We start from the raw sequence: 18,660 nt of genomic DNA, 5'->3' as shown, positions 1-18,660 counted from the left end.
GATTATTTGGCTTGAAGATATGTTAAAAAAAAGAGAGAGAATATACACGGTCATACAGTACTCCTCTCCAACAGACTGCGGGTTTCACATCTCAGCCAACAGTTTTATTTCGCTCAAACGCAGCTACACGAGGAACATGAATTATTACTCTGAGGTCTGAATAACAGCATGTTTTCGACGTCCTTGTCTGAATCGCAGTGAGGGTTGTGTCTCAGTCAGTTTTCTTAATCTCATTTGACTTGTGTTGTTTAATCATGAATATTGTATTGTTACCCTCATTTCAAAGTCAGATTGATGAGGAACAGAGATCTCTGCCGCTCTGCCGAGCTCGTGAAAGCCGGATGATCAAAGCGCAGATCCGCCGCCCTCCTCCGGCTCCGGAGTCTCGCGGCTCGTCAGGTGTCTCGGCCTCCCGGCCAGTCAGAGAGGCTTAGGTCTGCATGGACGCTCTGATCTCGGCCGCCCTCTGAGCGGCCATGGACTTCCTCCGCTGAATGACGGTGGCGGCGGCCTCCGTGATGCCGCGGTAGCTGTCCGTCTCCTGCGAGTCCTCGCTGTTCTGCGACTTGGTGCTGTCCTGCGAGTCCAGCTTCTGCTTCAGCGCGCGGCTCTGCTCCTCCTTCAGCTCCACGTAGGAGCGCGAGAAGGTGTGAAAGATGGACGTGACGGGGAACGCCATGAGGAGGATGCCGCTCAGGATGCTGCTCAGCGCCACCACCTGGCCGGGGATGCTCCGCGGCACCATGTCCCCGTAGCCCACCGTCGTCATGGAGATGACCGCCCACCAGTAGCTCCCGGGGATGCTGGTGAACTCCTGCTTGGCGCCCATCTCGCTCTCGGCGAGGAAAACCAGCGGCGAGAAGAGGGCCATGGCCACGCACAGGAAGAGCAGCAGCAGGCCGAACTCTCTGGTGCACCTGCGCACCGTCAGGCCCAGCGTCTGCAGGCCCAGCGAGTGGCGGGCGAGCCTCATCACGTAGAAGATCCGCAGGGCTCGCAGAACCCTCAGGACCAGTCCCACCTTCTCCAGGTAGTTGTTCCCCGAGCCCGTGGGCTTGCCCCCCACCGACATGGAGTCCACGATGAGGGTGATGTAGTAGGGGAGGATGGCCACCACGTCGATGACGTTCAGCGGCGTGCGCAGGAACGTCCACTTGCTCTGGGTCTGAATGAAGCGCAGCAGGAACTCCAGGGAGAACCAGCCGACGCACACCGTCTCCAGAACAAAGATGTTGTGGCACCTCTGGGAGCACTCACCCTACAGAGGAGAGGGAGAACAGTCGCGTTAGGGATTGTGTTAGGTTACGCAACGGCAACAGCACCCTTTGTAAGTGGGACACGTCGAGTCCAAAAGTGTTTCTGACAGAGGCAGCAGCACGGAGGCAGTAATTAAGAAGGCATTTTCAAAGAGCGCGTCTTGGATCGTGGGCTCGCCACTGACAGATATGTTTGGTATGTCAGATCTCGCAGCGGAAAGGTGAACCCGTTCTCTGCCAGGAGAGGCAACTGATGAAATATTCCCGAAGCGCAAAGCAACATCGTAATTATCTGATCCGGCAAACCTGACTGACTCTCGCATCCAACCCGAGTGATCAAAAGGTAAAAGGTGGACAGAGCGCAGATGATATCACGCAAAGAAACCGTCAAATCCGGCTGTGCTGTGAGTTTAGCAGATGAAATATTCACTCTTTAAATAATTATTTTCTCAGGACTGCTGAAACTGCGTTCATAAATATTTGAAAATGTAATTATAAGAGATTACTTGGGTATTAAGTCAAAATCACCCCTGGAGGAGACCATGAAATACAGTGTATGGGCTTGTTTTTCATTTTGCCGCCATTACCGAGTGTTTAAATCACCAAACATAAAAATAAGTTTGCTTTGCTGCAGTTTCCTACCGAATTATGACTGCTTGCAATACAACCATCAGATATTATAAAACTGCAATCAAAAAGCTTCAGATGTGATTCTGACTGATGGGTGATGAACAAAAGGAAAACAAGGCTGACTATGGAAGAGTTTGGATTGATGGATCAATCTCTGGACTTTCACCTAAAAGATCATAAATTTAATATATAAGAGCCATTAAAGTTATTTTAATTCAGGGACCAAATATTTTTCTCCATAAGTGAAAAAATCCAAGTTACTTCTGGACGTTTTTATGGGCTCTTTTTGTAAATGTCTAATCATACCTGCCGCATCATTTCTGCCCTTACGCAAGTTAAGCCCCTCCAACAAGAACGTGTGACAAACGCCCCTCGACCAATCACGGTTAGAGCCTCATGGGCTCTTCTGATTGGTCAAAGATACCTGGAGCTGTCGAGATTCCTTTTCAGGTCAGAACAGAGACAGATGGAAACGCTGCGCCCTCGCGGTAGTGCAGTTATGCTACACCCCTAAAGGATTATCAATGGATACTCTAACATTTAATCCAAAGAAAACACAGAAAAATTAGCATTGACTAGCAAAAATCCTGCCTACAGCACCTTTAAGACACACTGCTCATGACTTTGATGCTAATGCTAGTATGCTAAAATTCAGGTAGCTAATTAGATGCAACTGATCCCTCAGCTGCCAGTACTGCTGCCATCTTGGTCTTTATTTCTGAAAATGTGCAAATTAGAAAAAGAAACAACTGGCAGATGATCATTCATATTTATTTTTACACTTTTGCAAGATGTCAGAATTAAAAGATCCCAGTGTTGACCTGTGAGTCTAAACCTATCCCCACATAGGACTGGGTGTCTGGAGTCTTTTCTACAAAATCCTGCATGAATAACAAGGTATACGATAGAGGGACGAGTTGTCAAGCAGGATGACAGTTGATGAAGTCAACCTTCAATATCACGAACTGAAATATACCATCCATCCTTACATAAACTTAAGTACCATTTCAAAAGTGATATATACTTATACAAGTAATTAAATTCCAAAAATCCGTTGCTGTGAACCACGCCCACACGTTGATGCTCCACACATCTTCAGCAGCCGTGAAGGCTCCAGTGTGCTCCTGCGCCCAGAGAACACATGACACTGTGTGTAGCATCTACTGGTTGAATTATTGATCTGTAACAAGTACAAGTAGTCCGTAGTGTATCGGGCCTGATCCCGAGGCTAACAACTGGTCTGACAAGGCGTTTCAGTGTGAGGACGCACTAGTGTGTGAAAAGGACATTTAGCGATCTGTCAGGACTCTGTTTATCATAACTGTGTGAAAGTAGAAAAACATGAGTATGGAGGCAAACTCTCTGCCTTTGCGTTTCAGTCAGCCTCATGCATTTTTAAGCACGCACACTCGGTTTTGTATGTGGCACAGCTTTTGCCCTTGAGATATCAAACTTGCTAAACCCATTAGTGGCCATGTAAATGACTGATCGACAGAGCTGGAGCTGCAGTTTTTTTTTTTTTTCCTTCCTCCACACACAGCAGCAGCAGAGGCAGTAAACTGCTAAACTGAGTGTTCACAAATAAAATGAGGGTAAATTGCTTGAACTTCCCCTGCCGAACTGTATACTGAAGCAACACTGCATCAGTGCCACGGGGAGAGGCTCGATAGCTGAAAAATGACCCTTTCTGACAGATTAAAGTAGCGTCAAGCATTCTCCATGCTGCAGCAGTGAATAGAGACGTCTTAAAATAGCTGTTACTGGCGAGTACTAAAGCAGAGGGCTGTCTACCCAGGAGACAGGGATACGGAGATTCAGTTTATCTGAATCGTTTTACCTCCCTGCTGTCCGCCATGCAAGGACTTGGTAGTTTTATACCATCATCTTCAAAACTTTGCCATGTAAACGCAAAACTTTTCTGAAATGGAAACGAAAACAATGCCTCTTCACTTGAAATGCTGTCATGTAAACTTTAGTCTTGGTTATTATGGAGATTCCTCAATTTGTTGTGGAAATTGCAAATCAAGTTTGGGATAAAATCCGGTGTTTTCCGTGAGCGGTTTGAGTCTTATTTTTGTGCCACTCAACCAAAGAGGGGTTTGTTTGGGTCAGTTAAATGGTTACATGAAATTGTCTGTGTGTGACGGTCTGCCTTTGTGTTTTAGTTCTGGGTGAAGGAGCTGCTGTCAGGTCCAGTCTGCCTTTCAAACTGAGATAGAATCCAGTCCATTACGATGGACGGACAGATGGGTGGGTTGATTAAACTACCCAGAGTGTAACTTTTTACTATTTTGCAGAAAAGCTAAATGATACATAATAAAAAATAGCCAAATTTTCAAAAAGAAATTGTAGCTTGATGAACAACATTTTCAGCCACCACAGTATTAAAACTGCTTAAAGTGAAATTTAAATGACTCTAATTAATGGCAGCTCAATGCATTTGGTTCAAAGTTGGTATTTAATTTCTTTTTGTAAGTTTTTACCTATAGATTCTGTCCTTGTTGTGTTTATTATCAAGATCAACCCATTACGTGATTGAAATGAGGCTCATGGTTAATTTTTTGATCGTTTCACAGTATAAATTCTGACAATATTAAGGAACACGGCCCGCACACATGAAACCTGGACATCCAGCCAGTTTCAATTTTTCAGCGTTAGTGAAAATCATCACCTGATTGGTGTTACTTTAGTGAAGTCAGAGTAGTAAGTAAGGAAGTAAAATGTGTTGTATAGCACTTTTCACAGAGCAACCGTCACAAAGTGCTTCACAGTGGCAGAGAAAGGATCAAGACATAGGAACAGAAGATCATATAAACAGAGCTTGCTGCATAATGCATAAGATAAGAGATCATGTAAACACTGCAGCACATGGTGTGTTGGTGTTGATAAAGCCATGTACCAGTTTGTTAAAAACCCTAAAAGAAAAAGCTCTACATGCAGTTTCTATACATCTGCCTCCATTCACATCAAGGCAAATAGCAGCTTAAGTCTCCCTCAGTGAATTCTCAGACTTCAATATGCAGCTGAATCAATCCGAACATGAGGGAATGGCTTCTTTGGCTCAGCACGGCTCCATATTCCCCGGCCAGCTGCTACCAGGCCCAAGGTTTGAGAAATGATTCAGTAACTACGAGGTTAAGAGCAGATTGTTAGCTTCACTCTGCGCTGGACTTTCAGCCAAGTTGGCTCAGAAAATGATCAACAAAAACTGTCTTTGTTCAGAGTCGTCCATTTTTCTTTTTTTAAAGACGTTTGGAAAGACTACAGAAATACTCAGCTGAATACATGTTTTGTAAAACAAGAGTGTGTCTGTGTGAAAATGAAGCTCCTAAAAATGTGGTGTAGTGGAAATGTACCTGACAAAATCAGCTTTTACGAAGTTAATATGACTTTGAATTCAATATTCTGTGAAACATGTGAGGACACCTCACTCCAGAGATACTTATGGAGGAACTAAAGGCATGATGAAGTAAAACAAATAACAACTGTTGGGATTTATGCTTTGTTGCTAAAAGTAAACCACTGAAGTATCAGATTACAAAAAGGTCAAAAAAAAAAAATCACTGGAATTAAATGAATTAATGGAAGTCTTAGGTTCCATCATAAACATCATAAATATGATATCAGTATTTTCAAATTGCTTATTTAATTTAAGTGCAAAAAAAGTAATTGTTAAGAGTGAATGTTTCTATTCACAAATCATTATGAAGTCCCTGAACGCCACCGAACTGCTTCGTTCTCACCGAGTTACCAAAGTATGGGAGGAAGATGTTGAAAATGATGTTAATTTCATGTTGGCCACTTGTGGGTGCTGTTGTTTGTTTTTGGAAAGTTGCGTTTTCAGTGTCTCCGAGCATCGTTGTGTAAAAAGGAAACCCAAAACTGGATGTGTGTTTAAAGAGGTGCAGAAAACCCGTGCCAGCACAGGAAGAACATGCAAACACCACAGAGAAAAGCCTCCAAGCCAAACTGACTAAGAAAATGCAAATGACATATTTAATCCCATGGCAGCGAGCTCTCCCCCTGGTAAGTGACAAATCCAGTGCTAAGATAGACAACAACACAAAAACCTGTGAATCTCTACAACCATCTCCAATATGGTCAACTGTTCTGTTTCCATATGGCGGAACAGGTTTTAATATCTTGAATTTGCTGTATCTTGTCGTGCTCAATTCTCCTTTTAGGGAAACGACTGAGATTGTAAACGTCTTTAGAGACCCATATGCAGCCTTGTTTCAGAAGCTCTTACAGAACTTTTTAGATGTTGGCACGGTGACAGCACACACTTCCACGAGACTTAAAACAGACATTCGTCACTCTCTGCAAAAATCCTACTTTATTCATGTTAGTTTGAGCTTGCTGGACGAAAGGCAGATTGCACGGAGGACCACAGAGGACCACTATGAAAGGAAACCTACACGGGCAAAGGGTGAACGTGCAAACTCCATACAGACATATTTCAACGTTTGGGAAAGATGAGTTTACTGGACACTGTAAGTTTTGATATTCTATGAAGGAACAAGGTGTTGAATTGTAAATTATGACTCTGACTTTTCTTTCTGATGTTGCATCACAGTGACCTAAAGCTTTGTCCTGACCTCAACACCTCTGTTGAGTGATTGTTGCCTCAAATAACGAATATATATTATTTTGTAACTTGACCAGTTCTGTAGACGCCATGATTAATGACGCTGCTCTTCGGCTCATTTGGCATTGTTGGGCAGACACTAATCAATCACCAAACAAAAACCAGCCAACAAACAAACACATAATAAACCAAACAAACAACACATCAAACAATCAGCCAACAAACCAACCAATCAGACAATCGACAAACCAACCAACCAACAAACAACCAACACACCAAGCAAACAATCAACCAAACATTTAACCAACAAACAAACAAAAAAGCCAAACGGCCAACCATATAACCAAACAATCAACCAACTAACCAACAAACCAACAGAAAAAAACAAGCAAACAAACAACAAAGCAATCATATTTTATCGATCGCCTAGGTAAAATTCCTTTTTCAGCATCTATCCATCCCACCATCCCGTTTCTAAGATGTGTGAGGGAGTCAATGGTTCTGTTGGGGGACCCATAGTGGTGACCTGTCCTCTGGGGGACTCGAACCTGCAACATTCTCACCCCTCGTTCACCACTACCCCAGTTATCGGCATGTGTCTTTGGTTCCAGGTAAAGACAGGTTAGTGTTCGTTCCATTGGTTTAAAGTCTCTAAAGGATGAAAGCAGAGCGGCAGAAGCTGAGGGGTTTGATTAGCAAACGTCTCACATTATATATTTCACTATTGGCTAAAAGTGGAAAAACAATCACATGTGAATTCTAAAGCTTTTGATGTCCTCATGTTTCAGCATTCAGCTGAAGACGGAGCCTCTAGCCACAAGCCGCACATGAAGCCAAAACAAACGAAGCTCAGAGCGAGTGTGTTTCACACTCCCTCTGCCTCGCTGCTCCTCACGTCTGTTTGTGTAACACGTTTTCCACCCATCCCGTCTCGTTCTTTGAATCCGATCAGCTTTATTTGTGTTGTTGTTTTTCCGAAGGCTTTCAGCCCGAGTGCATCTGCGCCTCCCTCCCGGCCTCTGATGTACGCAGATGCACCGCAGAGGATCAAATTAAATGCGCGCAATTATCCATCTGAGTGATCGGGGTGCGCCGACCCCGTCACAGCAGAAGACAGGCATGGAAACCGAACGGCGCAGGAAGCGACGGCTCACTTCTGATCAGCAGAGATTAACCGCAGAGGGTCTGATTCAACAAGCAATACCGATCCCAGATGCTTTCACCCTCAACACACCAAAGCTTTTAATGGATCTCTTCACCGCCATCATTCCCTCAACGCGCTGGGAGTTGGAATCGGGCTGCTACACTTTTCCTCTCACTTCCAGAAATATATCTGGAAATGGCTCTCCACTAGGGAAGAGTCGTGTTACAGACTGGGAGTGTTTGATTTTTCTCAAGGTAGTCTCACACAGTCAGGCAGTGTTTTATTTCAAGTCAAGGTTACCAAATGAAGAGATGATTAAACAATTACCACAGAAAATGAACCATCTCCAGTTGAAGCCAATTTTAATGATCCCTTCGGCCGCAGTAAATTGTTGTTTTATGCTTGGACAAAAACAACCATGTCCGCCTCCAGAGAGTCATGGCTTCCAGTTTTAGGGTTGACAACCACTGCAATAACAATCCAACTTCATCGTCTGTGTACTGAGGGCTGAACGATTTGAGAAAAAGATCTGAATGTGATTTTTCTAACAGATATTTCGATTTCAATTCAAATCACAATATTTGTTCATATCAAGCTTCAGTGCAATATCCACCATGCACAAGAACAGATTCCAACTTGACGGATAATTACATCTTATCATCAAAACAATAAATGCTGTTTACTCTGAAGCAGGGATGAATGTTAAAACGTAAGAATTGCATCCAACATGTATTCATTGCAGAGAAACACACTTTCTTTAACGTTCACCCCCATTGTGGATGTTTATTGCTCATTGTTCCTGTGTGCATGTGTGTGACTGGTTTCATTGCAAAAACAATCAACAGCACCACCTTGTGGCCCAACATGCTAAATACATCGTTTTTTGTGTTTCTGTTAAACGGGCATCATTTTGAAAACGTTGCCATGTAAACTCAAAACTTTTCAAAACTGGCTCTAAATACCACGGAGGCCCTGAATCAAAATGATGTTTTCTTGTTATAAAACAATAGTGGAGCCACTTTTTGTAGAGAATGACAGAAATGCCAAAAAAAAAAAAAACTTTTTGTTGTGGCACAAATAAAGTTGGTCTTTAATCATCTGAATGAACATCGGCTTAAAAGTTCCTTCAAGTAGATAAAACTGTGAAGGTAGTATTTAAGACAACCTAATTATCCCTATCTTTCAAGCTGACTACTGTACAGTAATATTTGGATTTTTTTGTTAAAGCTTCACCAGAAATTTCTGCCAATTTATTGCTCATATCAAGCCTGGAATCCACGCTCAGATCCATTTCTTTCTTTCTTTTTTTTTTAATTTGTGTGAAATTAGCATATTAACATTATCCGTCTCCCCGTCGGCGCCGACCACTTCGTTACTGGAGGGTCACGGATGGAGGATGGAGCCAGCTGACAGCGGGTGAGAGGGAGGGGGGAGGAGGGGGGGGGGGGACCACAGAGACAGGCATGCATGTTCACATGAACACCGGCTGCCAATTTAAAATCACTAATTAACATAATTAACGTGTGTCTTTGGGCCGGTGGGAGGAAGTCGGAGCACCTGGAGGAAACCCACGCACAATCATTTCACTGCGAGATTACGGCGCGCAGCAGTGTCGTCCTACACAACCGTATAATATCTATCATTACACACCAGGTTCACAATAGATCCCGTTTAGATTTAGAGATGGTGGAATTATGAGATAAGAATGAGCATCAACAGGAATCTGGATCTGAGTGCTGGAAATATGGTTCTATAGATCTCAGTCTGTTGGTGGTTTTTGATGGAAAAACACACAAAAAAAAGAAAAAAAAATCAATTTGAGGCTGTTTATGTTCGGGGTGAGCAGATTGATACAAATATTGATAATGTCTGTATTGTTATCGACCCATGCCAGTCTGATGGGATTGATCCTTTCCTTTCAGGTTGTGTGTGTTTGTGTGTATGTGTGTGTGTGTGTGTGTGTGTGCGCGTCAATTTTATAATTTAAACATGCATTTAGAAAATCATGAGAAAGCAGCTCTGTTTTAATTCTTTCTCAAAAATTATAAGCATTGTAACATATGAAAGGATGTTCAGATGAATCAAAAAACTTCACATTAATAAAGTATTTCATTCTTATTGCTAAATTCAAGCAGTTAAAGGTCAGGTGAACGTATTCAGATTCAGCAATTTGATGGATGTTATTTTCAAAATACAAAACTTTACAGGAACAAAAATGTAAAAACAAAAAAAGATACTTTTTCACTTTAATGTAAGATCTGTTTTTCTTGTAAATAACTATGAATTCACAGAGTGAAAGTCCAGTTTCTTTTTGACTGTTGGGAAGATATTTACCTCTCGATTGGACCGAACCTACCGAGGAAGCTCCGCCGAGGGAGAAAAGCTTTGTGTTTCCTGTCAGCATGTCATGATGTGGCCACCATTATTTCCACTGCTGGTTATATGAGTTCTGGCTGCTGTTTAGAGAAAGTTGAGCATAACAAAATAAATAAATAAAAAAATAACCTTAAGTACAGAATGTATCTTTAGGCTGGTGGCAGAAATAACAAGCTGCCAAAGCTCACTGGGACAGATTCCTGTTAACCTTCCATTAAAAAAACCCATTTGTGGCTGTTTAACAGCTAATACCTGAGTGGAAGCACAAGGCTGCGTGTCGATCGTCCAGATTAACTAAACTATTCAGTCGAGTGCAGTTTTCTGTCCTTGTCTTGACACCTTTGTCTCCGTTTGAAACCAACTTTCTCTGTGGATTTAATGTTATTCAGCAGATTGCTGGCAGAAAGGAGAATAGAAGTCATTTCACACAAATTATTACAAATAGACCCTTGTTCCTGATGCTAATAACTTACTGACCTTCTGGGAGTGGGAGAATTTCTCTCGATGCCCAAATATTATCCAATCAGTCATTTTCTCACCTCAACTCAATACAGCAAGCTCTGTTTGTTCCCTCAGTACTTCTGTGAAAATTCCCTCCTGAATCTTAATTAGCGGGCGAATTACCGTGTTCAAACCCAGATGCAGTAATAACACAACGCCGGACGCTCTGCCTTGAACTTTTTGAAGATCTCACTAATTATCGTCTTTGCTTTGACAAAAGAGTCTGACCCAGTTTTATTTTGGTGATTCACACAGGAGGACGGAGAACTCGCCAATATGAACGTATTGAAGCCTGCGGTGTAGATACAGTACGTCTTAAGATACTCCTCTGTTTGACCTGCAAAGCTGAAGGTTCTTGAATGCATCATTTAGGGTTAGGGTTAAATCTTGAGATTCTTTTCAAACATTGCATTGTCTCTATTGTTGTAGCGTTAGATATCAATCTCACTTGATTGATAAATGCAGAAAATGTGCATTTAGGTGACAAATATTAACCTGAATTGATGTTTTGAATAAGTTTCTCAAGTGGTACAAGGTCGTCTCGCACACTTAAGTAAAAAAAAAAAAAACACTTCTGGTGTCACATCATGACGTTTCAGGGGTAAAACTACAGATTTTATGTCATGTGAGAGGCACATGAGTATTGTATAAAGGATAAATGTTTTGTTATTGGACTTAAAGTGACATGAAGTTCATAAAATGACATGTAGATGAAGACAAGCACATTCTAACTCATCAAAGTACGAGTTTGGCACACAACGAGAAAACTACTCAATACAGACAAAGGTTTGGTCATTACTGAATTATGACCACTAGCAACAAATTTATAAAACTTTAAATCCCTTTATAACATATTGTGACATTAAACATGGATATATAAGACAGACAAGGACCTACAAAGACCATTTGAAACTGAAAGCAGTTTAAGGTCCGTTTTCCTCCATTTTTGTGGATTTGAAATCTGTTATTAGCTGTAACCTTTATCCAATTTAGTTGTTGTGTTTTATGAATGTGCTACATGAGTTTTAAAGATTAACAAAAGTGAAATCCCCTGAAAGCTTTGTTGGTTTTGTTGCTATGAAGAGTTCTTCAAGGCATATCATGGATGGATGAAGGCTGATGGATGGATGGACGGACGTAATAAGTAACAACAGCACCTCAGCCTGTAAAGCCACAGAGCCTGGTCAACGACCACCAGCGGTACATGTCCACAGGGACACTTAATCTTGCATTTGAAAATCGCCTGCTCAGTGGACGTGTCCAATCAATGACGACATATCCTGCCTGCAGCTGATTGGACAAATGCATCAACTCACCGCAAACTTTCTCTTTTAGTACTGAAGCAACTCGGCGAAAATTCAACTTTATGCAAATGAGCTGAGGACAGCTCTGTCACTACTCAGCTCACAATGCAACAAGCTATACCCAGCATGCACTGCATTTCATTTCACATAGACAGTGAATGGGATGCCTGCCAGTGGACTCATGATAGGTATAATTCGCCACGACCTGCTGACGCCAAACTTTATCATCTTCTGTCTTCCGATGGTTTGAGGCAGAAGCGTCAGTGAATGTGTTCCCATGAGCAGCAGGCTTCACATCACCTATAGTGCCAAATGTCGGACGAAGAGGTTTAAAGCTCGTCATCTGTGGAGTATAGCGAGGAAACGTGTTCTGCAGTGATGAATCCGCTCTTCTGTTTACTGGTGAGATGGTCAAACTGACATTCTACTGGAGGAGGGATCAGGGTTGTGGGTTTGAGGTGGAGAAGTCATGTTTGAGAGGCCCTTTTCTATTACGAGCTGCCTGTTACTCCAAAAGTTCATGACGGCGTTAATGTTTGATGAGCTTGAAGGAGCACAGCGCCGAGCCCTGACCACAACCCCACCACCCCTGTAGGAGATATCTCCACGAATCCTCAGATTCTTGACACTCTACCCAAATTAACCAGCGTGGCTCTTCAGCTGCCACAGCTTTTACTCTCCTACTAGCCATGAAACTGACTTTTCTCAACTGGAAATCTAAAGAAACCCCTTTTCACATAGTAACTGGATTAAAGATGCTTTGCATCAAGGTGGAGGAATTTAAACTATCTTTACACAATTTACCAAATTCTGGAAAGTGTGGGGTCCATTCCTAGAACTATTTGAAAAGATCTAATACAGTCTAATGTCTGGCTGCGAGCTGATTTATTTATTTTCATTCATTTTCATACATTTACATGTAACATCTTTACACCTTTTCCTTTTTTCTGTTTTTTTTAATCATTAAAATGGTTGATAATATGATCGTTATTGTTGGGTTCTGCATGTTGGGCATCCATGGTTTTCACCATCTTGGGTAATAACTGCTTTCCTTTCATACGTGTGATTGCATCTTTGAAAAAACTAAATAAAACAAACTTTGCAAAGAAAAAAAACAACAAACTGCAAGGCACTCGAGACAACTGCAAACCCCCCGACGGATGCTACATGTTTCGGAGGCTCCTTGGCGAATTCCTTTGGCAATTTGTGGTGTCCCAGCGAGACCGGCGCTGAAATAAACCAGCCAGCCATCGACTTCCAGCACGCAACAGAAGGAATTGTCTTCCTCTGCACTGTATGGCTTTACGCCGTTATTTATATCCCATTCTCTGCCGCCGCGACGGGCCAAATTCCCCACGGGGGTCATTACAGTTTCATCTAATATCTAACCGACGGTACTGATGGCTGCTGCCCAACAAGTGCTCGCTCTCACTCCGGTTCCCGTACGCTAGAACTCTGAAGGAGGAAGAGAGGTGTTAGTGGTTTGAGAAGTTTCTGTGACTTCAGGCCACTGAAGTTCATTTGCATCAACGTTGAAGAGAGAAGGAGGGAGTCGCTATCGACTTGAAATACAAAAAAAACCCAGCATATTGTGAGTGATGTTTTTCTTGAGAGGAACATTTCCACTCAGTCCTCTGGGACTTCTCTCTGTGATTTGATTAGTTTTCAGCTAACGGTAGCTTTATGCCGCCCCTGAGAGTTATCAGTCAATAACGTTTCGCAAAAAAGCTTCTTTTTGTTCTCAGGAAGGGAAACAGATTTTTAACACGTCTGGGACCGGTGGAAGCAGTTTTAGTTTAATGGCTGAGAGTAAAAAAGAACAAAACAAATTGTTTTCAAATGCAAATGGTTTTGATGGTAACAAGAGAAGCATTTTGCTAATATTTTTCAGCCTGCGGTGTTTTTCTCTTTCTGTGTTGGCTGTGGAGCTTCTCGGCGCTCTGCAGGGAGGAGCAATTACAGCCAGCACAGCTGGAGCTGCTCTGCAGCAGAACGTAAGAAAAGGTTCCACAGGAAAAAAAAAAAAAGCTTTTTAATCTGCTTTTAGGGGCTTTCAGTTCATCACGAGTTCAAATGGAAAACAGACAGATATTCAACATTTATACGGCGATCATTTGAACCAAGGTTTCAGTCTGTTTGTACTGTGCTTCTACCCTCTAGCCCCATAAGTATAAGGACATAAGTATCACAAATCATAAAAAACCGGACTTTAAATAAGAGAGCATCAGCATTAAACTTTCGCCCTCAACCTGAAGACCAAATTGTGAGCAGGCACATTCACCTCGATGGTTTAGTTAAGACCTCAAGCAGCTAATTCAGGGAAAAGGACAAGTTGTAGGTCGCTAATTTCAATCAATATACACGTATTTTATCAATTTACCTTCAAATGACCCCAGAAATGCTGTAATTTGGAGCCATTTCACATTATAACTGGTTACGATGTGCTTACAATGACTGTTATTCTCCTCATTACTGAGGTAAAAACTGGCAGAACATTTAAGTTTTTTTAATATTTAAATTTTATGTGATGCATCTGTGCTGCCCTGCTTAAAAAGAAACTCTTCTGAACCAAAAACACGCTTTCCCTCAAACCGGGGGCAGAGATTAGAGTGTTACGGGGTCGTATGTAAGTATGTGATTGTGGAAAAAGGTTCACAAAAACATGACAGTTTTCCCTTTGCAGAACAGTACAAAACAAATAACTCCACAATCCACCTGGCATTATTTACTCGAACTGCATGCGAGGAGCACAAATCATTCCCGCTGTGATGGATTGCAGATTTCGTGGGAGCATGAGCAGCCGTACGTCTGACTCCCAGTCAGCGGGAATGACTGATGCGCTCCTCCTATTTTCAGCCCTGACTCAGGTAAAATTATGCCTCCTTTTGCAGCTGCCGTCGTGCACATTTCTCTCGCACGCTCCCTGATGATATATCGCCGCGGCGGCGGTGCGCTTTAAAGCGGCGGGGATTTACATCACAATGAAGCGCGCGGGGCGGCGAGGCGCCGGTAGAGTCACTGAAAGGTTAGATCAACGCTCCCACAGGAGATGAATGGGACGGAAACACAGTTTTCAAAGACGCTTATGTGGACGGAGGAAGCAATTCTGAAGAGGGAAAACTGACAAAACACTTGAGATGTTTAATCCTCTATTCATCCAGAGTGTGGATGGGGGGGCCGTAAAATGTGAAATGCAATCTGGCTTCCTTTTCCTGTGGTTTTCTGCCTGTGTGTGAGGGAGAGAAGCAGGGAGGAGAAAAGTCTCTCAGTCACTGGATGTTTCGCTAAGAGCCACATTAGATTAGACGGGCCGGCTAAGTGCTTCTCATCGCAGACGGCTCCTCGAAAAACTCTGAAACTCTCCACAATAAAATGACCACAAACAGCAACTTCCTGCGTTGGAGTTGTATTACTTGTTCCAGGTAAAACGTGACTTCATTTACCGGCAAGTCGAGATTATATGATTGTTTATTTTTCTCTCTCTGTCTATGTTAATTTTGACCAGTACCAGAAAGTTATTCATATTGCAAATTGTTCTGAACGAAGACAAATCTCAGTTGCGCCTTGCCTTTTGCAGTCTCAGGCCGACTGAAAACAGAGGATTGTTTTATAAGTATTTATTTCAGACAAGAACAAAAAAAAAATGTTTTGTTTTTCAAGACTGGCCACTATTTGTTGTTGTAACTTGAGCAATAAAACCAGAAATGCAAAAAATATATAAACATGTATGGTGGAAACATTCAAGCCCCTTTCAACTGTCTTTCTTTGTCTCACATCTACTTTGCTGATTGTGAGAAATGTCGACACTTATGCAGATGATGCTGCAGTAAATGTGTTAAATTTAAAAGTGAGCAGCAGAATCGGTTTCTCAGGTTTCTTCTTTTGCTACTGTTGCATTCTGAAATGATACACGTAGGAAATGGTATTCACGGCTCGTGTGAAACATCAGCCAAACACAACACAACATTGCAGTTTTCACTTGAAAACAGAGCTCCAGTTTTGTTTAAGGCTCATCAGGGGAGCTGTGAAGGTTACCCACTGTCACAAGCAAATGAAGTTGGGGATTTTCAAAACAAACAGAAGCATAATGTCAGGTTGCATGAGCAGCAAGTTTGTTTTCATATTTACACTTAACTTTAAACATGAAAATTAACACAGAGCTCCATAAAACACCTGCCCATCCCTCACAGGAAAACTTCTAGCTTTTTTTAACTGAGCAGTGAATATGCTGTAGCTGTTAGCTACATAAATATACAAAATGAATGATAATGATTCTAACCCGCAACAACCAGGGTTGGGGAGTAACTCATTACATGTAATGGCATTACATAATTCGGATGCAAAAAATGGAACTGTAATCTGTTACAGTACATAAAAAAAGCATCCCGCTCTGCTGTTATATGTTTAACATCCCGCGTTGCCATGGATTTTACCACCTGCTGCTGGAGTCATGGCTGCTCCCAGATAGAAACTCATTCTTTGGATGGAAAATTAGACATCATTTTGTATTTAAGTCAGACGAGGCCCAGAACTTCTCTGTAAAATGTCAATTCTGCCTCCCAGCTGTGAAAATGCTGTCAACATCCAGGAACTCATCAAACCTGAAGACACATCTACAGGTATGAAACACACCTGAACTCACGGTGAAGCTAAAGTGTTATTAGCCTGCTAACCTGTCAGTAACCTGCTAACCTGTCAGTAACCTGCTGCTGAGAACCACAGCCTCACCAGGCTGAGCTCAGAAGACTCTGATGGAGGAAATAATCTCTTCAGCCTGGATGGAGGATTTATTGGGGACTGCATTTTACTTTCTGTCACTGAGTTATGAATGAACTCTGAACTCTTGAAAAAATACTGAGCATGGCATACCTGAACACAAACCCTGCTCCTCACTGTAAGTACAGTGACACAGCAGATTGAGTATATACTGTATTGGCCTGAATATAGGACGATTTTTTTTTTCCAGAAACTGTATTCTCAGAAATGGGGTCGTATTATAATCGAGGACTAGATTGTCGTTACACATCCGCGCCACTAGATGGAGCCAAAGTACCGGTGACCAGGAAGCAAATGGAGCGTCTCAGTGATCTGATGGAAAAATGGAGGAACATGACCATCTGGAACGAAGGGGCTCAAACGCTAGACAAGTGAGCAAACAACAGAGGAGAAGTTTTGATGCTTGATGGTAATCAATGCAGCAGAGTCAACAAACCACTGCCAAGCCACCAAGATATATTAGACTGAATTATTAATGTTCATGAAGTTGAATAGAACTTAAATCTGATGGATACAAAATTATTTACATCATTAATGCAGTTATTGAACCTTTGAGGTACTTAATTGTTGCTTATTCACTGAGTCACAGCCTCAGGTTTTGAGAAAGAAAATATAGTTTTTTATTTAATACTGCAGTAATATTTCTTGATCTTAAATCACATGAAATGTTATCTCTGTTGTGAGTTTTCCAAGTATAATTGTACTATAATAAATTGTTCAACATATTTTTATTTTCACAAAATGATATTTGAAAAATAAGGGTCGTCTTATAATCAGAGTCGTCCTGTAGTCGGGCCAATAAGGTAACATAAATGTGTGTTACTATCAATACGGCTCCTGGTGCTGCTGCTGTACTGTAGAACTGCTAGAGGAACACAGTCTGAACTGATGGAGCTGATCCTGAGTCAGAAATAAAGAAAGTCAGATTCTCAGTCGGCTAAAGGAGGTCGTGTTGTTGGTATTTATTGGGGCTGAACACACAGACGTCTGCATGTAAGAGCATTTAGTGTTCGCTGTGTGTAGAGTCGTCAATACGCCGTGAGGATGACACATTGTATTTATTTGTCTTTAGTTTTATGTTCGCTGGTGAAGTAATCTAAAAGTAACTCAAAGTAATCTGGTATGTTACTTTTTAATTGAATTAATAAAAGTAAGTTGCTGATTACATTTTTTGACTAGTAACTTGTAATTGTACCTGATTACAATTTTAAAGTAACCCTCCCAACCCTGGCTACAAACATAGCAAACCTGTTAAATGTTTCCTTACACTCAAAGTGCTGTTTTACACGAGGAGCTAGCAGGAGAAGAAAAACACACTCCGTCCAGTAATGAGCACAGTCAAGCCTTGAAGCTCACTGATGCTCTACATACGGCTGAAAACAGATACGAACACTTCAAATGGTGTGAACGTCGACACCGTTATGTTTCCACCAGTCAAATGCATTGGAGTGAACATTTGGCACTGGCCAAACCCCAGAAGGAGGAACAGAGATCCTCTTGAGAAAGAAGAGTAAGGAAGTCAACAGAAACTGACGTCGACATTGAGAAAAAGCCACAATCAGAGGCAGCACTGAAGATGACAGTGGTATGTTAAGCAATCGCTCACACAGCCGCTTTTCAAGAACTTCCAACAATTTGCAATTTCCACCAAACTCAACACTGGCCTCCAATGGCCACTGGTGGTACTGCCAAACCCATTCGCTTCCAAGAAACTCCACAAAAAAAAAAAAAAAAATGCATGAAACGAACACATATCAAGCATAAGCACAGTGATTTTAAAATATTCGTAATCATAAAAAATGTAGCCACATCCAGTGGCTCAGTACTCAGAGCATCCTGTTCGACCCTTGTTCTGAGGTAGAAGAAATCAGAGTAACAAACATCGACTGTGATCTGTGGCTGATCTGATCTGATATGTACAAATTGGTTTTTACCTATTAAACCAGGTTCTTAGGGAATCCAAATGTGACACAAAAAATCCATTTTGTGCATCACGACAAACCATCACAGATGACTGAGATTTGCTTTCTTCCTGTCAGCCTGCAGTGAACTCAGTCTGATCTGTTGGGATTCATTGAGTTAAGC

The 18,660-nt window shown here is 41.9% G+C and overlaps 1 protein-coding gene across 1 annotated transcript in view; it reads right to left on the bottom strand.

Moving 5' to 3' along the window:
• Positions 1–399: 399 nt before the first annotated feature.
• The window catches only part of kcng2 (potassium voltage-gated channel, subfamily G, member 2), a 35,039-nt gene continuing 16,778 nt past the window's right edge, over positions 400–18,660 (bottom strand). Inside the window, exon 3 of the mRNA XM_030082157.1 lies at positions 400–1,258. Within this exon, the coding sequence (XP_029938017.1) occupies positions 431–1,258 (828 nt within the window). The 3' untranslated portion in view covers positions 400–430. The remainder of the gene's footprint in view (positions 1,259–18,660) is intronic.

The sequence above is a fragment of the Salarias fasciatus genome, chromosome 22, assembly GCF_902148845.1.
Source record: "Salarias fasciatus chromosome 22, fSalaFa1.1, whole genome shotgun sequence".
In the NCBI taxonomy this organism is placed as follows: Eukaryota; Metazoa; Chordata; class Actinopteri; order Blenniiformes; family Blenniidae; genus Salarias; species Salarias fasciatus.
The sequence above is the reverse complement of the archived record's forward strand: the minus strand, read 5'-3'. Positions and strand labels throughout refer to the sequence as shown.